The sequence below is a fragment of the Castanea sativa genome, chromosome 11, assembly GCF_040712315.1.
Source record: "Castanea sativa cultivar Marrone di Chiusa Pesio chromosome 11, ASM4071231v1".
NCBI classification, from domain to species: Eukaryota; Viridiplantae; Streptophyta; class Magnoliopsida; order Fagales; family Fagaceae; genus Castanea; species Castanea sativa.
Genome location: NC_134023.1, coordinates 3,580,354 through 3,605,036, shown reverse-complemented (window position 1 = coordinate 3,605,036; position 24,683 = coordinate 3,580,354). Strand labels below are relative to the sequence as shown.

Genomic DNA, 24,683 nt, shown 5'->3' with positions numbered 1-24,683 from the left:
TAACCACTGGTGCCTAACTATAAACCAAGAATTGCAAAAAGTCCAGTCACAAAACCAACCACCAAGCTATTTTTTGGATTAAATAATTTATGAAGGCAAATTAGCCAATGAGACTAGGTGTAGAGCTGTTCACCCACCAACCATCACATCCCGCCATTGACAAAACTTCACCAAATCGACCGACAATGGCAGTTACTAATAATGTTGACATGGTGGTTGGTAAGATTCTTGCCAAATCCCCCAGGCATTTTGTCTCACAATGAGTGAATCCTTTTGGGGGGGTCAGGGAAGAAAGAAAGAAGATGAAAACAAAACAAAAACACACACAGACAAACAAATCTAACAATGGCATAGATGCCTATGTTCCGTTGATAACATCACAGAGACCTGAAGATAGATCCCCATAGGGCATCAAGGTTGAATTAATAATAAACATAATTAGCAATATATTCTCACTTCCTATTGCAGCTCACTTAACAGTGCCTTAATCCCAACACGTTGCCAGCTATATAATTCTTTTCACCATAGGCCACAAGAATTCACTACTCATTCTCATTAGATCAAAATATGGATAGTAAGCTACCTGTAAGAACTGGCTCCAGTGTTCAACCAATGGCCACTGCTTTTCAGCAAACAGTAATTGCCACATTCTAATAGCTGTATCCAATGCCAAAGATTTCTGACCCTCAAATACTAAGAAAAATCAGCTACCTGCATATGTAACCAGAATTTGGGTGACAATGACATTGTATAAAAAAGGCACATACATAATTGAATTTTTAGGTGTTAAATATAACTTTTAGTAAAGTATATAAAATGTAGCACAGAGCTGACATAAAAGCTGAAGGAAAAATCTGTTTGTAATCATGTGTGCATGCATACACACATGCATCCCCATGCTTTTGAATGTACAGCCTTTTAGGCTAAATGAAATTTCACACCCATCAAGGATCAAATCCACCTAGACAGCCATAGCACTTCGCAAAAAATTCAGCAAGTGGCTCACTGTCTCTTTGCTATGTTTCAATTAGTTTAGTAATTTCAGCACGTCTCTCCATATTGTAAAGTTGCTGGAAATTATCATCCATAGGGAACTGGAAAAATGCATTTAGCTTTGCCAGCTCTGCCTATCAAAAATTTGCCTATCAATGTTTATTCCAACAAAAAATGGGGAGGAAACATTGTATAAATGAAACTTAAACATCTAAATCCCCCGCCATTTTTCTAGGGATAACAGTAATACAAGCTTTAAGAGGTACCTATCCATCAAAGATTCAGTCATTTAGCGTAGTTGTCAAAAGCTCCGATTCCTGCTATATACATGCAGTAGTGACTTTTGATGGTATTATGCACATACAAGGACACTATATATCTTAGCACAACAGGACAATAATAAAATCCAAAAGAACAGGTCACTGTATAATTTAAGACCTAATGCGAAAAACCGTACATCCCTGGTTTGAGTTTTAGCATGTCAATCTAAGCTATCTTCCCAAGAAAATTTAAATTCTATGAGCAGCCAGTGTCACACAACATGAAATGAACACAGGTATCAACATACTTAGACACCTTCAATCATTCTTTCCCAAACTGTTTTTCAGTTTCATGAATAATTCAAAATTTACTGTTTTGGATATTCTATGTTAATGTTACATCTACATCCTGTATGCCCTCAAGAAGATATCAATTCCTAGTTCACTTATACATCACTGAATTTGATATAGATATTAAAAAATAAAATAAACCAAATTCGAAGCCTGGAGAACATCTGAGTTCATGAATCTAACATTCATATCGAAATGCACCTAAGTCTAGACATTTCCACTCAAAATTAATGGCAGGATTGTATGCAGGAATTAATCAAGTTGATTTTTAACAATAACAGAAGGGCATAAAGTAACTCCAGCACACTCAGAGCACACCTCATTCTGAGTTCAGAGTGAAAAGACAAGCTTATTGTGCATACACTCCATCTAAATGTTAAATAAGTGATATCACCTTAGGATGCTGATTTTTCTAATAAAAGGAATTATTCAGGGAAAAAAAATAGCAATAACAAGTACTATACCTAACTAAAAGACTAACTGTGAAAAGTGAAAAGCTGAAAACTATTAAAAAGTCTTCATATTCTGCAGTGGAAATAAATATCCATAGGTCAAGAGTATGTACGAATCCAAGCATTCATGCAGAGAAAAGAGTGCCTTTTCTTTTGCCCAGCCAAACGCAAAGTTATATATCTCACGGAACTTTTCTGGACAAATACAAGCAAAAATCATTTTCAGCAACAAAAGCACAACAATTGTATCTCTAGCTTAGAAATGCTAATCAAACCAACCAATGAGCTTTAGTTTAAATGGTACCTCCTGCCTTGTAAAAGCAAGGTGGAGAGTGCGCTCAAGAGTTCATGACCATTGGGTGAGCGTTTTCGCCTAAAAGCAACATGAATTACAATATTAAAACTAAATTTTAGAAAAAATCATAATTCATGAACGCTTGCACATACGATCATCTTTCAGCTCCATGCGCATAAATGGTATCTTTTCACAGAACTTCTCCAAAGAGTTTATCCTGCCATCAGAATATATAGCCTAAATCATGGCAGTTCCAAACTCTTAATCGATATCATTAAACTCGAGAATAAGTATAGCATAAATAACTATTTATATACTTACCCTAGCCCTTGTAGACCACCTATAAACTCCTGCTTGGAAAATTCACACATGGTAGCAGCTTTCATGTGCCATGAAACAACTAACTGCAATAGCAGCAGCAACCCATGTATTCAAAACAATTCATAAGCTATACACACTGATACAAATCATAAACAATGGGGAACTATGAAGACTGAAAATATTCTGACTCTATGAACAGCCATAGTTTCTCTGTTTTGGGTCTTTGGTAGGGCAAGGGGGAGGGTATTGAGAATCAAAATATAAAATTTCTGTTCATGACAAATTTCCAAACACTTCAACACGGCTACATTTTATATAATAATTTTCTTGCTACCACAGGGTCAGCCTTTTTAGATTTGATTTAATCCTCAACTTAAGGATACTTTCTTCATATTTATCAAAAGATATTTAGGTATGCATGCCTTGGATAGCAATAGCCTCAAAGAATTAACTAGACAATTTAATGCTTTTTTCCCAAATAATTTTTAAGGCTCTTTTGCCATTACAAATTTAAAAGAAATGAAATTCAAAAACAAATAAAATGACCACCAATTCTGCTTTTTTTTTTGCATAAATGTCCTTTCAAATTGAATTAGTATCCCACAAGAAAGAGCCCATTAATTTAGAGAAAGAGAATAGGAAGTGAAAAAGACACCCAAATATGCAAATCAAACGATGCAAAAAAGGGAGACATACTCTGGCATTCAACAACGTAAAATAAATCAAATGAACATGATGCAAAGGAAAATGTTTCAATGTAATAATAGTTCCATTTGGTATATCCATTAGAAGCCTTGAATCAGATGTCAAGGAAAGACACCCACTGTGAACAGGGACTAGAGGAGGCTGAGGAACTGCCGCATTGGAAAATGGCTCTCTACCATTAAGAAGTCTAGGCAGGTGATAATAGTATTAAGGCAAGAAAAATTGAAACCCATTACAATCACAATCACCCAATTCATCTGCATGTTAAGACAATTCAAGTTATAAAATAGTTAAAGAAAATAAGAACCACTATTTTCCCCCTTTTTTGAAAAATCTATTCCCAAAATTTTAAGTGAAATGCTCACTTCATCCAAATCTGGCAGGCCTCAATATAAAATATTATATTCATGCTAAACCAAACACGACTTAATGCTTACTTCAAGTAGATGTTGAACACCATCAATATAAAATATTATATTCATTTTAGCCTCACTTGACCAATAAGTTGCACAACTTAATGCTTTTTTCTAGAAGCATTTTGGAAACTTCTTGGCCATTAAAAGCAACAGAACTCAGCAACAGATCAAATTACTAATTTCTTTCATTAGTTCTGTTCTTTCAAGTTGTACCTCTTTATTAATGAGTGTGTTAATTTAGGGAAAGAGAGTGAGAAGTGACAAAGATGCAAATCAAACATTACAACTAAAGAGGGAGACATACACTGGCATTCAACAACTCAAAAGAAATCGAATAAAGATGACACAAACGAAAACAGTGTCAAAGAAATAACTAAGACGTTTTCATTTTCTTCAACTGTGGATATGGATTGAAGTATAAATCATCGTTTACAGAGGGATAGACCAATGAAGAAGAACCCAAATTAAACCCATGACCAACGGTTAAGTCAAATCCCAAACCAAAATCAGACCCATTTGCCAAATCCATTGGAAGGCGGAAGCCCTGAATCGGATGGCAGCTAGTTGCCTCAATGCATACCAAATATGGTCATTGCGCACTGTGTCGACCAAAAGTACTCCAATTGATGATAATACCAAATCACAGCCATCATCGTGAAATCCCATCAAACTTGAGTGAAGCCCCCTATTTGTTGAACCTGTAAGAAGTTGGCAAAGGAGGCAATAAATGATGGAGCTCAGTGTCATGAACCTCTTTTTTTTTTCTTTTTTTTAATAGGTTTTTCTGGTGTATCTTGTATCTCTGAAACACTGGTGATGTTCAAGTCAGCAATAACTAAAGATGCTCGAATGCACTGAAGATGCTCCCACTGAATGCATGGAGCCCACCTCTTTTAAACAAAATAAGAACCATGATTTTCCCCTTTTCGAAGGGAGCAAAATATATTCCTGAGATTTTAAGTCGTCCTAGTGAAATTCTTAGTTCTGCCAAATTCTGCATACTAGACCACTTTGTAAAAATGTTTGACCAAAAGACTTTGAAATTGTGCCAAATTCAAAAAAAAAAAAAAGACTATCGATCCTGCTTTCCCATTGGGGTCTTTGTCACTTCCCATTCTCTTTCTCTAAATTATTACCCTGTAAGCACATTAATTTAGAGAAAGAGAATGGGAAGTATCAAAGTCCCCCAAAGATGCAAATCAAACAATGCAATACAGTGAGACATACTCTAGCATTCAACAACATTAAAAAAATCAAATAAAGATGAGGCAATGGAAAATAGTTTCAATGTAAAAATAATACCTAGGAATATTTCTTTTTAAAAAGGGATGGGCTGTTGAAGAAGACCCCAACTCAAACCCATTGCCATCTGCTGAGTCAATACCCAAATTTTAGTTGAACCAACTTGCTATATTCATTGGAAGCCTTGAATTAGATGTCACCTGGGGTTACCAGGGTCTCCAGCGTCTGAGTCCGTCGAGACACCCAAGATTCGTATGTGAACCATTAGAAGTGGAGCAAGGAGATAGTAAAGGTGTGAGCATAGTGTCTTCAGAGTCATCAACATTTTGAGAATTGTCTTGGATGATAACGGAATTCTGAGGAGAACAAATGCATTCCACATGTACCCCCATCCTTGCAACCATAGGAGCAAATTTTCCGAATTCACTTGTCCAATGAGAGATTTTACATGATATCTTAATATGATTCCGATCACCTTGCATCAAGTCTCCAAATTTCCTCAGTAATAGGCTGTGAGGCATACTGAAAAACCACATATGATCACACTTCATAAAAAAAGAGAACACTCTCTCAATAAAAGGTCGCTCTTGACCATTGATGAAAATTCTAAGATCACAAGCCCAACTGATTATATCATCACGAACAAAACCATAGCTATCATTATCAGCATAACTATCCTTCAACGGAACTAGATGAAAAGCAACACAAAGAGCAACTATGGGAAATTCAGGACCAACGCAGAATAATATAGAACTCTCTGTGCTTTGATGGTTAAACCACTTTGGAATCTTCTTTCCTGGTACTCTGATACTACATATTTCTGCAAAATCACTCGCCAGATACACACCTATAGCGGGAAAGGACTCAAATGAAAGTACGCGGAGCTTAGACATGGAGACCCGAGAAGAGAAATCAATCTGATGCGACAATTTGTGATGTGAATGCAAATCAATCTTCACACCTGAACATTTCATATCTTGTGGAAGCCCTAAATTTCTTCCAAACTGCATGCAATTCAGAATTTTGAGAAATTGAAGTTTAGCAAATCTGCTAAATGTATTTTCAAAGTTAACCAAAATTATTACTTTAAGAGAGGGAGAGGTACCTGAAGGATTAATTTTCTTAATGATTCTGAATTCAACGAAATGCAGTTATTTACTTCTATTCTTCTTATACCTTCTGGAAGCGTTGGAACTTTTTTAAGGAACTTGTAATAAAAAATTACAAGTATATTTAACCTTTTGAATCTGATAGTACATTCTCCGAGGTTCAAATCTTTAGTTTTCTCTGAGTGGGCAAAACATGAAGTTAACCTTTTTAGAAAATTCAACGGGGTTTGTTTGCCAATTCCCACGCTCTTTGGAAATTGGACATTACCATAGAGCAAGAGTCGGGAAATATGTTGCAATTCATAAATGCTAATTGGAAGCTGGCACAAATAGAAAGGGGAACCTATATTTAAAATCTCAAGCCCAGCGAGATTTCCAATTGATGGAGGAAGCTCTGTAATGGCAGTGTGTGCCAGATTTAGATACTTTAAATTTTCCATTCTTTGTGGAATATCAGGGAACCTCCTAACCCTTTTGCAACCCATAAGATCTAAAACTTTAAGAGATGTCATGACAATGCAGCCTGGAAGAATATGAAGTTCAAAGCAATCCTCAAGGTTCCAGCTTTCAAGCTTATCAAGATATCCAATAGAGTCATGAATCTTCACTAATTTTCTACAATTTTTGAGATCCAATTTCTTTACATTTGGGGTGGCACTCAGTAAGTCCGGTAATTTCCTAATGTATTGACAATTACGAAAATTCATATGTGTCAAGCTTCTACATTGTATCCTCTGTAGGAAAAAAATTCAAAATTTAACTTCAATAAATGTTAAAATACATATTAATGAAGTTATAATAATTTATAAATAAATAAAAATCACAATACCTTGAAAAGATTATCTAATGTAATCCGACTTTGTGGCAAGTTGAGTGCAACGAGGTTTTGAGGATGAAAATTGGATGGTAAGGAGGATAAAGGAAACCATAGCCAATCAAGCACCCTTAATCCATTAGGGAGATATTCAAGACCTCTGCAAATATCCACATTACCAACCATAAGGAACTTGAGATTTTTCATCTTTTCAAAACAATAAGCTTCTAGTTGCAACTTTGTTGGTTCAGGCGGGACTATCATCATGCCTCAAATGTTATCTGATCCCTGATTAGACAAAACATTTAGTGAATTACATCATACAAAAGAACTCACTAAAAATATAATAACTATTAAATTTTAACTTTGTTGACAAACTTGAATTTTCTTCCATAACTAAAGAAAAAAATTATATGAAGGAAAAAAAAAACCAAAAATAAAAAGCCATTAAATTTTCCCTATAAAGAAAAGGGTAAAGGTGAATGAGACCAAGTTATACCTTATTTTCCCTTAGTACTTCAAAAGCATCCTCATAATACCATAATCTACTACGTAGTTCGGGATTTTCGGGTGATTCCTGTCGGACAATCTCTCTACCCATTTGTTGTAGCAAGTCATGCATCCATAATTTGTTAAACTGATCAACATTTATAAGACATTTATCAATAAGTTTTTGAATACCAATAATTGGGTATAGATCGCAGGAATTTAGTATATCCACAACATAATCCTTGAAATGACCCTTGAAGAAACATGCAAGATCAAGAAAAATATTTTGTTCCGTATCATCCAATCCTTGATAACTTACTTGGAGTACTTTTTGTATATCTTTGTCAAGAATCCTTTCATACTTATCTAATGTGCTTTTCCATTCCATTTCACTTCTTCCATGCAAATCGGCACCAATTATTGATAGAGCTAATGGAATGCCCTTGGCATAACATATAACCTGATAAGTAAGTTCTAAATAATCTTCCTCAGCTTTGTTTTTTTGAAAGGCGTGCATACTAAATAGTTCAAGAGCTTCATGATCACCTAATTCGTTAACCATGTAAGTTGAATGACATATTCTAAAAGTATGTAGCAAATGTTTATCTCTTGTTGTTATAATGATTCGACTTCCAGAAGCAAACCAATCACATCCTCCAATCAATATTTCTATTTGGTCTAATTTATCCACATCATCAAGAATTAAAAGAATTCTTTTATTGCAAAGTGTGTTCTCTATCATACTGGTTCTTTTCGATTCACTGCACACCTTCAGTTGTCTATTCCCTAGGGCCTCACAAAGAAGTATCTCTTGTAGTTGAATAATGCCACCAAATGTCCTTGACTTTTCTCTAACATTTTCCAAAAAGAAGCTTCTTTCGAAATTGTAATAAATTTTGTTATAAACAGCTTTTGCAATGGTTGTTTTACCCACTCCACCGAGGCCATACATACCAAACGTATGAAAGTCATTTGACCCAATATCTAATTGCAATATTATGGCCTCCACGCGAGAATTTAGTCCAACTGGGTATTTAGCAACAAATAATGGCATCCGATTTAATTTAGAATTTGAGATCTCTTCAACAATTTCTTGGATAAATTCAAATTCAGTACAACTGTCATTCAATACAAGACATGTGAATAGTTAGACTATAAAATTGAAATATGAACCTTAACTAAATTTAAGATGTTTAGAGTTTGAGCATTACGAAAAAAAATTAGTTTGATTAGGTTTTTTATTTTTTAAAGTGTACCTAATGTAATATATAGGTCTAAGAACTATAATTTGGTTAGGATTTTTTCCGAGGAAATCATTTTCTAGGAAATTAGTTTTAGGTTTTTGCGAAGAAATTGCATGGAAAATCCATTTAGAGGAGGGGCACATAATTATTGAAAACCCACTTAATACTTGAACAAAATTGATAAGAATTTCTTCTAAAAAAATTTAAAACCACATGTTAGAAACAAATCCTAATTATTTGGTAAGATAATCTAATATTTTGTTATTTTATTTTTACTATTGAGCCATAGCTAACAGCCTTAGTAGAAGATATAACCCAAAAAAATCCATAATTTGAAAAACATAAATAAATCATAAAAAAAATTTAAAAGGACAACCATCAAAACTTGTAAGGCATAAAAGTAGTCATTAAGTATAGGAACATACTCGTGCTTGTAATGCCAACCAGATATATTGGCAGCTTCATGTAAAGCTTCCCTCCAACTATGTAGCTTCTTGTTATCCTTTATTTTTGCTTCATGTTTAGATAATGCTTCTCCAAACTTTCCGTTTTGGTTACGAACTTCTGATGGATCTACGTTGTAAAAAATCGGTCGCACTAATTGGCCATTCTTCTTACACTCAACAATCTTGGCAAGTTCATCCAAGCACCATGTGGAGGACACATAGTTTTCAGAGAATATAATTATTGAAATCCTTGAACTTTCAATGATTTTGAGAAGCCCTGCAGAAATTTCTTCTCCCCTTTGAAAGTTATCATCAATAAAGGTGTTGATACCCTGTTGACACAAAGCATTATACAAATGGCCTGTAAAACCAAGACGAGTATCTTCACCTTTGAAATTCAAGAAGACATCAAAGTTCTTGAGTTGGTGGGTGAAAGAGGAAGATGAAGATAAGCCTCCTTTGCTAGTCACAAGAGCCATTGGAGGGATTTTTGAGCAGATTGTTGTAAAGATCTGAAAGGAAGAAAAAGAAAACTGTGAAGGAGTTGCAAATATAAGACAGGAAATTAAGTGAATGACAAATTAGGAAGAGGATGAATAAAAGGTAGAGGAGCGTTTAAAGGTCGCTTGCTTAGGATGTGACTAGTAACTCTTTGAACTTTCCAAGAACCATACTAATGCTTTTTTCATTTCAATATCATGCAAGTTTCCGTGTGAAACTTAAAATAAGTCTATGAACATTGTAAGCACTACACCGGTCACTATGGACTGGTCAAATGGAAGGGTAATTTCGTATTCGAAAGTGGGACTGAAATAATGAAGTATCTGTCAAACATTTCCCATTTTCTAGGAAAACAGGGGTTAATTTTCTATGTTAGCATTTTGAAGTCAAATTTGAGACCACATCATAAACATCCATCTAAATGGGTTATTGGGTATAAAAACCAAATAATCTAGAATTAGTTAATAGAAAAAAAAATTAAAATGGAAAAATTACATTTTTTACCTAATAATATTCTTACAAGACTTTTTAAAGAGTTAAAAAAATTATAAGAATGTTTATCAATAATATTTAATTTATATATTTAAAAATTATATTATGCATCTTAACATATAACTTTTAAATATATCCATGTATATGCATAGGTTACAAGCTAGTTTAACTAATTACTTCTAACTTAAACCTAACTCAACCCAATTATTATAGGTAAACCCAAACCCACCAAATTACCCAATAATTATTCTAAAAAAAAAAACCCAATAACTAAAGTTACCAAATTGCCCTTAAAACTTGAAGATGACCAAAATTTAGACATCTGGTAAGATTTGGTTTTTTTTTTTTTTTCTTCTCACATGATTGAATTTGTGTTTCACCTAAAATTGATTGGGGTCAAGATTGGATTGAATTAAAACTACCTCAATCAAAAAAAAAAAAAAAACCTCAATAAAAAGGAGTTGCTACTTTTAAACACATATAACAAGAGTTTATTTTAGATTAGCATTAACCCATAACTTTTTTTAATCTTAAACATTAAAGAGAAACTAGTAAGTTGCCCGTGCGATGCACAGATAATTTTATGATATTTTATGTAAAACACTTTTGAATAATGTTGTACATAAATTATAAAGAAAAAGTAAACTAAATTAGAGTAAAGAAACATATACATTTTGAGATACTAAAAATTGGTTTGGTAGCTTCATTGCATATTTGTAGCCTTCTTAAGGTAATATTATTATTATTTTTAAATCATGAAACCAAAAAAAAAAATGCAAAAGAATAATGGGACCATGAAATAAACTAATTTGTGTTGTATTTACATATTTCATACTATGAAATAAAAGTATACCCAACTCTCTGACTATCTTTCACTTATCGATAGTGCGACATTAAGACATAGTGTGAGCAAGTGTGTATGCATGTGTCTTATAGATGATTTAAAATTAAACCATGGTAGAATATGACTTTACATTGCGCACCTAATATTCTCTCTACTTATATACCCAAAACAAAAACTAACTAACCAAATTACCTAACCTAAATCATATTTAAGCCCCTAATTTAAAAAGAAAAAAAGATTACTCGTAGGGGTTTCGGTGTCTTGATGGTGGTGGGAGGTTAGTATAACGGAGGTGGTGACCCCTCAGATTTCTTTTTCTCTCTCTTTCAAATGTTTTATTAGTCTCAAGTCTTTTAATTTAGTAATATATAGTGAAATAGTGCATTTTATTTAACAATTCACAACATTTTTGTGTCTCTTTGTCTCTCTCTTTAGAGTCTTATCTCATTAGCTATTACTATTAGTCCGCCATGGTAGAATATGGCTTTACATTGCGTACCAAATATTCTCTCTACTTATATACCCAAAACAAAAACTATCCAACCAAATTACCCAAACCTAAATCATATTTAATCTCCTAATTTAAAAAGAAAAAAAAATACCCGTAGAGGTTTAAGGTCTTGATGGTGGTGGGAGGCCAATATGACGGAGGCGACGTCCCCTCAGATTTGTCTTTCTTTCTCTTTTAAATGTTTTGTCAATCTTAGGTCTTTTATAGTGAAACAATGCGTTTTGATTTTATAGAGAAACAATGCATTTTATTTAACAATCTACAACATTTTTATGTCTCTCCATCTCTCTCTAAGGCCTTATCTGGTTAATTATTACTATTAGTCCTTAATTATTATTATTTTTACTTTTTTTAAAATATTAAAATGGTGGGGATGCAAAAAGACATGAGAAAGAGAGAAATGTGTGATGTAAGTTTAGGCAATTAATGAGAGACTAATGAGATAACAGTAAAATAAGTTAATATAAACTTTTGGGTAATAGTAAAAAAAAAAAAAACTTAATGAAAGAGGTAAAAAAAAATACTAAATGCAAAATTAGAGCATTACTTGGTAAGACCTCACGCACTCCCACATGAGATCTCTACTTATATATATATTCATGATTATTCCTTTATAATTTCTAATCACTAATCAACATGAGTCTCAAAAAACTTTGTGATAGGACTTTATCATACGTACAAAATAAGAATAGATTTTTTTATTAAATGATATTGCTATTGTGTTCATCCTTATAAGAATTTAAGCATAGACTAAATTTTCATTATTTCTGACAATTTTTCTTTGATTTCTTTATAATTTATATATTGTGTTAGTTTTAATGAATTTTTTCTCAAGCTTTCAGAGGATGGACTTTAGATAAGATGTTCAACTTTTATTTGCCAAACATTGATTATAAGTCTTGTACATGGAACAAATAGAGATAAGAAATTAAGAATATGGTCCATTTTGGTTGGCCTTAGCTTGATTTGTCTAGACATCAATTTTCCTTGATTATTACTTGTATGCAAAATTTCAGAAACATTAAATTGGAATGGGTCCCTTACTAACCTAACAAATTGGAATTGGATGAAATTTCTTCTCATTCATACTAAACATTATGTACACTCCAAATTTTTTCTGCATCTCATAATGATATGTTGTTGACAGGTATCATCCAAGTCCAACATGATTGAGAGTTGTAATTGAGACTAAGGCCCAGAAGCTTTACTATTCAATACTTTGCGAGAAAAATTAAACACTCATTTGATGTAACAAGAGACCATGGAATTTGACATTGTATACACTGGAGTTTGTTCTTAATGTTGTGAAATTGCTGTAGGTACTAAAAACTTTAGTTTGATTAGTTGGCAATTCATGTTCTTTAATCGTAAAAAGTCTACAATGGAAAACTTTTGTGTTCCTACAACAAATGTTTTAGAGAGAAAATTGTTAGCCCCCTCATCCCATTGGGACCCTTCTATTTATACAAAGGAAAAATGGTCCAATATTACGAAGTGTGACTTAGTTACATGGAATTTTTGTGCAAATGTGTCTAGATTTCTTTTAAAAATTTAGTTATAATTTTAAACACTAATTTGGCGATTTTTATATGATTTCATATGTTTATAAATAATCTAAATGTTATTTCAGTTTGTGCAAATTATACAACATAGAATCGGTAATTTAGCAACATAGGCATAGGAGAAGGCATGTAGTGGTTTAGGAAGAGTAGGCATTTAGTTATAAGGGAAGAGGAGTAGGCATAAACATAAGAAAACCTTAGGATGGAGGAATAAGGAAAACAAAGAGTTTTTGATGATTAACATCCCTCTATCTTATCCATTAATCTTATTTATTACTAATTAAAATCTGTTGAGTTAGTAAATAACTGATGTGACATCTAATAAGTGTAATAAATTAAAAATGAAGTATATTATTTCTAAAAAAAATCAATTATCTTTTCAAATAGAGTGCTACTTGGCAAAATTTCGTGCTCTCCCACATGAGGTCTCTACTTTTATATATTTACTCATTCCTTGAACCGAATAATTATAATGGTTATGTGTGTGCAATTTATAACTATTGTTTCACTACATATTTATAGCCTTCTCAAGGTAAGATTAATTTTTCACCCTAAAAAAAAGGTAAGATTAAGTTTTTTTAAAATCATGAAACAAAAAATAAATGCAAAAGAGTAACATGACCGTGAAAATCAAATAATTTGTGTTGTGTTCACATATTTAATACTATGAAATAAAAGTATGTCCAACTCTCTCACTGTCTTCCACTCATTGATAGTAAAACATTAAAACATGGTGTGGGCAAGTGTGTATGCACATGTCTTATAGATAATTTCAAACCATGATAGAATATGGCTTTACATTGCGTACCAAATATTCTCTCTACTTATATACCCAAAACAAAAACTATCCAACCAAATTACCCAAACCTAAATCATATTTAATCTCCTAATTTAAAAAGAAAGAAAAAAATACCCGTACAGGTTTAAGGTCTTGATGGTGGTGGGAGACCAATATGACGGAGGCGACGTCCCCTCAGATTTGTCTTTCTCTCTCTTTCAAATGTTTTGTCAATCTCAGGTCTTTTATAGTGAAACAATGTGTTTTGATTTTATAGTGAAACAATGCGTTTTATTTAACAATCCACAACATTTTATGTCTCTCTATCTCTCTCCAATGCCTTATCTGCTAAGTTATTACTATTAGTCCTTAACTATTATTTTTTTACTTTTTTTAAAAATATTAAAACGGTGGGGATGCTGGAAGACATGAGAAAGAAAGAAATGTATGATGTAAGTTTAGGCAATTAATGAGGGACTAATGAGATAACAGTAAAATAAATTAATGTAAACTTTTGGGTAATAGTAAAAAATACTTAATGAAAGAGGTAAAAAAAAATGCTAAATGCAAAATTAGAGCGTTACTTGGCAAGACCTCACGCACTCCCACATGAGATCTCTACTTATATATATATATATATATATATATATATATATATATATATATATATATATATTCATGATTATTCCTTTATAATTTCTAATCACTAATCAACATGAGTCTCAAAAAACTTTGTGATAGGATTTTATCATACGTACAAAATAAGTATAGATTTTTTTTTATCTTTATTTTTTAAAAAAAATGATATTGCTATTGTGTTCATTCTTATAAGAATTTAAGCATAGATTAAATTTTTATTATTTTAGACAATTTTTCTTTGATTCCTTTATAATTTATATATTATGTTAGTTTAAATGATTTTTTTCTCATGCTTTCAAAGGATGGACTTTAGATAAGATGTTCAACTTTTATACGCCAAGCATTGACTATAAATCTTGTACATGGAACAAATAGAGATAAGAAATTAAGAATATGGTCCACTTTGGTCGGCCTTAGCTTGATTTGTCTAGACATCAATTTTCTCTCTTGCCAAAAGTCCGACTTATTTTAGGTGGAAGTTTTCTTGATTATCACTTGTATACAAAATTCCAGAAACATTAAATTGGAATAGGTCCCTTACTAACCTAACCAATTGGAATTGGATGAAATTTCTTCACATTCACACTAAACGTTGTGTACACTCCAAATTTTTTCTACATCTCATAATGATACGTTGTTGATAGGCATCAGCCAAGTCCAACATGATTGAGAGTTGTAATTAAGACTAAGGCCCAGAAGCTTTACTATTCAATACTTTGCGAGAAAAATTGAACACTTATTTGATGTAACAAGAGACTATGAAATTTGACATTATATACACTGGGATTTGTTCTTGATGTTGTGAAATTGCTGTAGGTACTAAAAACTCTAGTTTGATTAGTTGGCAATTCATGTTCTTTAATCATGAAAAGTCTAAATTGGAAAACTTTTGTGTTCCTACAACAAATGTTTTGGAGAGAAAATTGTTAACCCCCTCATCCCATTGGGACCCTTCTATTTATACAAAGAAAAAATGATCCAATATTCCTAAATGTGACTTAGTTACGTGGAATTTTTGTGCAAATGTGCCTAAATTTCTTTTAAAAATTTAGTTATAATTTTAAACTCTAATTTGGTGATTTTTATATGATTTCATGTGTTTTTAAATAATCTAAATGCTATTTCAGTTTGTGCAAATTATACAACATAGAATCGGTAAGTTAGCAACATAGGCATAGGAGAAGGCATGTAGTGATTTAGGAAGAGTAGGCATTTAGTTATAAGGGAAGAGGAGTAGGCATAAACATAAGAAAGCCTTAGGATGGAGGAATAAGGAAAACAAAGAGTTTTTAATGATTAACACCCCTCTATCTTATCCATTAGTCTTATCTATTACTTATTAAAATCTGTTGAGTTATTAAATAACTGATGTGGCATCTAATAAGTGTAATAAATTAAAAATGATGTATTTTATTTCTAAGAAAAAATCAATTATCTTTTCGAAGAGAGTGCCACTTGGCAAAATTTCGTGCTCTCCCACGTGAGGTCTCTGCTTTTATATATATATTGATTAATCAAAGTTTTAAAAATATTTCCAAAATCAGTATTTTTAGAGAATCCACAAATATTTTCCATTTAAAAATGTTTAAAAGGTGAAATATTGTTTCGAAGAGTGGCATTCAGTCTTCAAAGAAGTCCGCCAAACTAGAAATTTCTTTGAAGATGAGAAGAAATAAAGTAGAAAGTGACTCATGCACAATGTACTATTAAAGAGACTTTGAAATCGGTGGAAGCCAATTTTTAATAATGAAGGTGACATTTTTTCTATCTAAAAATGTGAACATAAGAAAAAATGAAAAATGAAAAATTTTCAAACGTGAATGTGGACATGAGAAATTAAAGAGGGATAATTACAGTAAACCCACATGTGGTATGACCCGTTTTTACTTTGCATTCCCGTGGTTTAATCATTTACACTTTGCCCACCTGAGGTAACTTTCGTTAGGAATCTGTTACCCACCTCTCCTTTTGCCATTAGAAAAACACATTTTTAGAGAACAACGAACATAACAAAAATCAAAAAGCTTGGGTTTTGGTCGCTTAAGAACTTTTATAAGAACAACTTGTAAGCTTACAAAGATGTTAGCTGGAATTTCACCAGAGAATGCGTTTGAAGATATATCCAAGACCTGAAGACCTTGATAAGATGCTGCTATTGATGTGAGTGAAGAATATTCTGGACTTTCACCAACTCTCTTTCCAGAAAGTGAAACACTTTGTACACTCGGCTTAAACAACCATGAAGGAATACTGCCTGCCAACTGATTATGGCTAACATCAACAGCCAAGAGGTTAACACAATTTGTCATTAACTCTGGCAAGTTCCCTGTAAACTGGTTCATAGATAAATTTATATTCTTTAATAATGGAAGATTTCCTTGAATTTGGAATCTGACCCGAAAAGTTATTCGCAGAAAGATCCAAAATCTTAAGGTCTCTCAATTCTCCAATCCAGTTCGAAATTTCTCCTGTGAATGAATTTCCTCGCAAAATCAGAGAAGTACATGAACTAAGTCTCTGTATTGACTCTGGAAGACTCTTAGAAAGGAAATTGTCACTAAAATCAACCAATTTCAACAACCTCCAATATCCCAGGGAAGCTTTCCAGAGAACCGATTTTAGCTGAAATTTATAGCTCTCAAATCATACAACCCTGCAATTCCTTCAGGAACTACTCCCTCTAACAAATTATCTAACAAATCAAGAGCCTGAAGCCCCCTCAAATACCATAATCCAGAGGGCAATTTCCCCAAAATCCTATTAGATGAAAAGTTAACCGAAACCAATGTGGAGCATGAACTCAAAGAATCAGGAATATTTCCTGTGAGATTGTTCCTAGCAAATGAAACCACTCAAATCTCTCTACCTCTCAAACCCAGAAACTACTCTCCAATCCACGAGCTAAGAGGGGCTTGTACAGCGTGTGAACCACTAAAAGTGATTTTCATTGAGCCCTTTGATTTGTGTGCTATTCCTCCACTTTGTTCTTGTAGAAGTTCTTAAGCAATCAAAACCCTAGCTTTTTTATTTTTGTTATGTTTGTTTTTCTCTAAAAATGTGTTTTTCTAACGGCAAAATGAGAGGTGGGTAACAGATCCCTAACGGAAGTTACCTCAGGTGGGCAAAGTGTAAATGATTAAACCACGGATAGGCAAAGTGAAAATGGGTCATACCACAGGTGGGTTTACTGTAATTATCCCAATTAAAGAAGATAGGGATGGCTTCCTTCTTACATGGCTCCATTTACATTAATAAAAAAAGAAAAAAAAAAAGTGGGGTTGCATTTTTTACAACATGGGGAAGCAAGAAACCAATAGCTTGCAATCATCTATAAGAAAGGAGATAACATGGTGTAGACGACTAAATTCTCTGTTCGAAATAAGTCAAACAAGTAAAATAGTTTCACAAATGTGAGTTTGTATTGATGAATATGTGGTACAATTCTCTATGATTACAAAAGAGTGATCCTCTGATTCAATCTCCTTGAAAGATTTGTTGATTGGAATTGTGGTGATGTGATTTTAATTCGAACACAAGATATCCTTCAATTTGGCTAAGGAATGGATCAAAGATCTTTGAAACGGAATTACAATGAATCTCTGGCTATGAGCTTGTTAGAAATTCTTTGTTCTTCACGTTCTTCGTGTTCTTCGTGTGTTCTTCGTGTTCTTTGTGTGTTCTTCTTTTTTGAAGGTTTGTGGTGGAAGTTCTTCAGGGCTTTAGAGGCTAGAATCCTTAGAGCTTCACTGATTTGTGGTTTGTTGAGGTTTCTGGAGGCTTTTGAGTTTGATTCCAGTGACCTTTAAGACCTAGACAAGTAGTTTGGATGATTTTGCTTCGAATGTTGTCTGTATTCGAGGTTGAAGTTCTTGGAGGCTTCGGGGTTTGATTCCAATAGAGCTTCTGGATTTCTGAACTCAAGATATCTTTTTCTTTTGTGTTTGCCTAAATGTCTTAGGAAGGCTTCTATTTATAGAAGTTTGGGGGTGAGTGAGCAACACGTGGCAGAGTTTGATTGGTGACACATGTCACTACCTGATTGGTCCGCTTATGTCATCGCTTACACATGCTGAATTGCTTGTGTCATCGCTTACGCATGCTGATGCGTTTCATGCCTCTATTTCAATGACACTTGGCAAATTCCTATTGGTTTCTAAATACTGATAGCAAAACCTAGCAGCAGTACGTGGCACTTTATAATTGGTTGTATTTTGTGAACTTGGTTGTATTTTGTGTCAGCTTGTGATAGGTCGGAAATTTTTCCTCTCTACAAATGCCCCCTCGAGACTCATTCATGCACACAGTTTTGGAGTGTGGTGAGTGAATGAGTCTTGAAAAATGGATTTTTATACTTGACTCTTCTAGTGAAATAGTTGAAGGTGGTGGAGCTTTTAACAGGATGAAGTAATTTCAGAAGAGTAGACCCACCCATATGAAAGGCTTTGATGAGACTGAGAAGGGGTCTGCGAGTATTTGAATGTACTTGCGTGAACGAGTTTTCTCAGCAAAGGTTAAGTCGAAGTAATTTCAAAAGAGTATTCCATGGTACTTGGAGTGGGTTGGTGAGGCTGAAAGTTATTTGCAAGAAGTTGGATGTACTTGCAAGATTGAATCATTTCAGTAAAGGTTAAGCTGAGGTAATTTCAGAAGAGTATTTTGGATCGTTGGTGGCAATCATAGGGTGTAGAAGATGGAGAAAAGGCAAGGATGTTGGCTGGGTACAACATGCAGAGCTATGAGTCTAGCCTCCCATTTTTAAGAACTTCTGGTGAAGTTATATCTAAAGGATATACTTCGGATCATGGAGAGAACATGTGGGAGAGTGGTTGAATGTGCATGTGTTATTGTATCACTCAGGTTAAGTTGAGGTAATTTCAGAAGGGATTCTGGGTGTGCTGATGTTGGTGGTGAAGAAGATAGAAATGAAAATGAAGTGAATGAGTGAAACATATGACACCATGGTGCTGGCCCTGTAGGTTAGGGACTCTCTGGTGTAGATGTTTCTGGAAAGTACACCTTGGGATGCGGGACTGACTGCATGCTGAATGAGGTCTGACAGCAAGTCGTTGAATGTGCCTGTGTAACTAGACCATGCTGACGGACATTAAGTTGAAGTAATTTTAGAAGTATATTTTCCGAAATTCTTCAAGCTGATCTTAAGTTGGAGTAATTCCAGAAAGTGTGTTTTGAGGTACCAGCAACGATGACCTTTGGGCCCCACGCTGGTGGAAACATGGAATGAGGCTTTGGCCACCATTTACCGACACCAAAGGCTGATTTCTGTTGAGCTAGTACCTTGGAGGTCATCGTAAGTGTTGGATGGGAGACAATTTGTAGGATACCCCAACACTTTTTACCACCTTCACCTAATGCAACTTGTTGGGAAAGCACAACAAAATGAAAGGTGGAGCTAACTTGTGATCTTGGTTTTAGAAACCAGCCAAGTTGCTGTTTGTTCCGAACCACTGCTTCTGATGGGAGACCAAACAGTTGGAGAGAGACTACGGGAGCCCTGATCTTAGGAACAAGTGTCTCTGCTGGACTTAGATTTCCTGGCCAACCAAGTCCAAGGAAGCATGGAACGACAATACAAACCTTGTTATGAATAACTTTATAAACAAATGTGGTTGCTAAGTGGGGAAACAAATTTGTTTGGATCCTAAAACAGCGATAATGTTATGAGAAGGGTTTCTACTGAACCATGAGGGGGTTGATTTCAAACTGATTATGAAGCGATTTTGGTTACTAGGTGTTGAGAATGAAGAGGCCATGGTAAGAAATGGCTATGAGAAGGAGGAATTGAAAATTTGAAAGAAGCAAATCTTCATTTCATAATTCAGTGTGTTTTTCTTGATGAGTTTTTGATGAATCCGACCCTTCTATTTATAGCGGAGAGATGAAGAACGGTAGTTGGGTAGTTGAGAATGGCGGATGAGATTTTTTGGTGAGAATGGTGGACGAGAACTGTAGGCGCCGAATGGGAATGGTAGGTCGGAGACTGGTAGGCACTGAACGGAAATAGTAGGCTGGAGTAGTGACCCAATGCAATTTCAAATTCAAGACACACTTGTGAGAGTTCATCTGTTCTTTGAAAAGGAAGCCTTGATGAAGTCTGGAGGATAATCTTAAGGGAATCTAGACCAAATGGATGGATCTCAAATTTTGATCTTGAGAGCTTATATTTTGGACACCGCTAGTACTTCGAAGAAGTGGGTCAGATTGGTGGTTTCCAAGTCCAAAACAAATACGTAGATTTCAAAATCAGAATCTTTGTGAAAATCTGAATAAGATAAGCTTTGCTCGGACACCTTGATTCTTGGTGAAAGTTCACATCAAAGCCAACAGTTGTAGAATAACACTATTTAAGCAATTTTGGATTCTTAAATGAATAAATAGACTCCAAAATTGGAACGTACACAAAAAATTAGGCAAGACAGGTCATTTCTGAAAATTTTTTACTTTTGGTCAAGATTTATGCAAAAGTCAACTTTTTTGGAAATTGGACGTTTACACAATTTCTGAGTCTCGGTTGAAGAAACGGATCCCAAAATCGGAATGTACTCGAAAAACAAAGTGGGACAGGTCCGTTTTGAAAATTTTGACTTTTTGGTTAAAGTCAAAGGTCCAACTTGGTCAAAGCCCTTCTCCTTTTTTCTTTTTTTTTTTTCTTAATTTCAAGCGGATCGGATCCGGGTCGATTTTCCAAGTCGATCCGGGTCAAACTGGTTGGTGGAGGATGACGTCATCCTTGGCGTCATAGAGCTGGAGGGCGTGTCGACGTGTGGCGCGTGTACTTGCGTGAGAGAGTGCCGGAGCGTGTAAGCGCGTAGCGGAAGGAGTTGCGCGTGGACCTGATGCTGGGATCTCCGAAGCATCTGGTGGCACATGGAGGCGCGTGGCAACTTTTTTGGTCCCGAAATTTTTGGGTCTTGTCGATCTAAGGCCGCTGGATCGAGTGGTAATGCCACTTTCTCGAAATGAAGTCTGGATTTGTACGAATATGAAGGAGTAGGCCACGATCCTCTGAAGCTTTTGGCGATGCATGAAGGCGCGTGGTAACTTCAATGAGGTTGACTTTTCTAGGTTTTGGAGGTCGAAGTCAGTTTAAGATCCTTGTGTGTTCATTTTTGTAAAATAATGTCAAGATTTTTACAAATTTGAAAGAGAAGGCTATGGGTGACCATTTGTCTTGGTATTGGATTTTCTTGTTCTTTTGCGGCAGCAACTCTGACAAGGCTTCGCCTGTGCTTAAACTTGAGGGTCAAAAAGTAGTCGGTGAGCTACCGTATTCTGTTTGTCATCTTTCATTTCAACATTCCGTGCAGTTTTCATTGACTTTAAGTGCATTTGAGTTGCAAAGTCTGACTTTAAACATTATCTGTTTGGGTGGCAGCATTTTAATGGTTTGCCTACTGTTCCTTTTTTTTTTTGTCTGTTATCTCAAAAGTTATCTATATAAAGCCACCGGGCCATGCATGAAGTTATACAAAGCATAATCTCAGTGGGTAACGTAATACAAGTGTAGAGAATTTTTTTTTTTATTACTTAATTGTTATTATTATATTTTTTTTCACTTTTTGATTTTTATTTTTTTTTTTTTTTTCTTTTTGACAGGCTAGAGACTAAAATTGAAGCTCACTTTTTTCTTTTTTCTTTTTTTAGACGTGCTATGAGATTTTCTTCTGACAAGTTCTTGTGGTTGCTTGTTTTTGTTTTGCAGCAATGTCAATAATCTTTGCAAAGTAGCCACATCACGAGTCTTGGCCATTGAAGTCGCACCAGCATTTGTCCTTGTACTGAAGCTGCATTGACACTCTTCTTTTGCCATAAAGCTGCCTCAAGAATTTATTTGCATGGCCATGCCGATATTTATTGTTGCCATGAAGCCAAGTCAACACTTCATTCACACCAAAGCCGTGCCAACATTCATCTTTACCATGAAGCCACGTCAATAGTTCATTTGCACCGAAGCCATGCCGACATCCATCTTTGCCATGAAGTAATGTCAACACTTCATTTGCATCAAAGCCGTGCCAATATTTATCGTTGTCATGAAGCCACAACAACATTTCCTTTGCACCGAAGCCATGCCGACATCCATCTTTACCATGAAGCAATGTCAACACTTCATTTGCATCGAAGCTGTGCTGATATTTTTCGTTGCCATGAAGCCACAACAACATTTCCTTTGCACCGAAGCCATGCTGACATCCATCTTTACCATGAAGCTATGTCAACACTTCCTTTGTATCAAAGCCGTGCCGACATTCATTTTTACCATGAAGCCACGTCAACACTTCATTTGCACCAAAGCCACGTCAACACTTCATTTGCACCAAAGCCATGCCGACATCCATCTTTACCATGAAACCACGTCAACACTTCATTTGCAGCAAAGCCATGCCGACATCCATCTATACCATGAAGCCACGTCAACATTCCACATTGGCACTTGCATTCGCATTGAAGTTGCACTAATATTGGCCTTTATAATAAAGCTTGAAGTTTCAAGAAGCTTCCATCAAGACTTTGAGGATGCAAAGAGATTCCAAAAAGACGTTGAAGTTTCAAGAAGCTCCTACCAAGAATTTGAGGATGCAAAGAGATGCCAACAAAACCTTGAAGATGTGAGAAGAATGCCGCCATGATTTTGACATTGTACGAACATGCCCTTAGAGGAGAGATGATGCAGCACCAACTTCAGATGTTGGAGGAAGGTGACGTTGTCTAGATTTCAGAGACATGATGTGAAACAACACCACTCAAAAGGGAGATAATGTGGTTCAAACTTCAGAGCTATGAAGTGGCACAACCTAGAAGAGAGATGATGTAGCTTAGACTTGCAATGTACAAGAAGATGCCCCCAGGAGATAAGTGATGCAAAGCATACTTCATAAACATGGGAGAATGTCTATAGAAGATGGGGAATGCCATGCAAACTTCATTTCTTGCAAAAGAAGTTGAAGATTTTATTTTACTCCATAACCAAGAAGCAACCTATATTTATCATCATTTCAAGGAAAGCTAAGCAACGTTAGCTCCTTACAGTCTTCATTTTCTACTACAACAATCTTTGAAAAACTCCTCAAGCTAGACTGGCAATCCTTCTTCTTTTCATGTGACTGAACTTAGTGAAAAGTACTAAGCTGTCTACATACCCCGGAGAGGAATCAAGTCATTACGTAGTTCAACAAAAAAAAAATTTTGATGATTTTTTTTTAATGGTTTTGATAATTTTTTTGTTTTTATGGTTTTGATATTTTTTTTTTCTTTGTTTTTTTTGTTTTTTTTTTTGTTTTTGTTTTGTTTTTTTTTCAAAAAAGGAGGGCTCACTTGTGTAATCCTCGCCCTACACCCCACGGCAATTCATGAGTACCAATTGCGCAATAGTGGGTATCACCTCTAATCGAACCCGAGACCTTGGCCTCAAGGGCGACATGGGCATCCAACCACTACGCCACACTTGCAAATGGTGACATAGAGTGAGATTAATTTCTCCCTATCTGTACACTTTCAAAGGTAATGGAAAGACATCATGTACCCTTATAGTGCTGCAGTGGGTAGTTTAAACTCTTACTGAGGAGCAGTTCTTAATTTTCAAGCATAGAAGCATTTGAGGAACTTCCCATTGATGGGGCCGATCCTTACACCCTCCTGATCAATCAACTTGTAAGCTCCATTGGTGTAGACTTCTTTCACAACATAAGGTCCATCCCATTTTGAAGTGAACTTATTGCTTGTACGATGAGTCGTGATGATAGGTCTTCGAACAGCGAGGACTAAGTCACCAACTTGGAATGATTGTGGTTTAACTCTTTTATTGAATGCGCTTGACAGACGAGCTTGATAGCACTCAAGGCGTTGTTAGGCCTCAAGCCTTTTCTCATCCAATGCCTCTAGCTCTTGTAACCTAAGCTTGGCATTTTCCTCTTTAGTTAACCCTTCTTGAACGGCGATCCGTAGTGATGGGATCTGGCGTTCTAGGAGAAGGATAGCTTCCACTCCATAAACTAGAGAATATGGGGTCGCTTGAGTAGGCGTTCGAAATGTTGTTCAATATGCCCATAATGCTTCTCCGATTTTTTCATACCAATCTCACTTAGTTTTGGATACCACTTTCTTTAACAAACTGCCAAGAGTTTTGTTAAAGGCTTCGGCTAATCCATTCACTGGGGCATTGTACATAGAAGAACTGTACTGTTTAAATGCAAATTTCTCG

At 34.9% G+C, this 24,683-nt stretch overlaps 1 protein-coding gene and 1 pseudogene across 1 annotated transcript in view; both read right to left on the bottom strand.

The window, feature by feature from the left end:
• LOC142615910 (uncharacterized) overlaps window positions 1-24,683 on the bottom strand; it is a 68,899-nt gene that overhangs the window by 1,789 nt on the left and 42,427 nt on the right. Inside the window, exons 3-6 of the mRNA XM_075788823.1 lie at window positions 2,673-2,755; window positions 2,504-2,568; window positions 2,202-2,251; window positions 584-685 (exon numbers count right to left, since the gene is read on the bottom strand). Coding sequence (XP_075644938.1) covers window positions 584-685; window positions 2,202-2,251; window positions 2,504-2,568; window positions 2,673-2,755 — 300 coding nt within the window. The remainder of the gene's footprint in view (window positions 1-583; window positions 686-2,201; window positions 2,252-2,503; window positions 2,569-2,672; window positions 2,756-24,683) is intronic.
• Window positions 5,242-9,616, bottom strand: LOC142615269 (disease resistance protein Roq1-like; annotated as a pseudogene).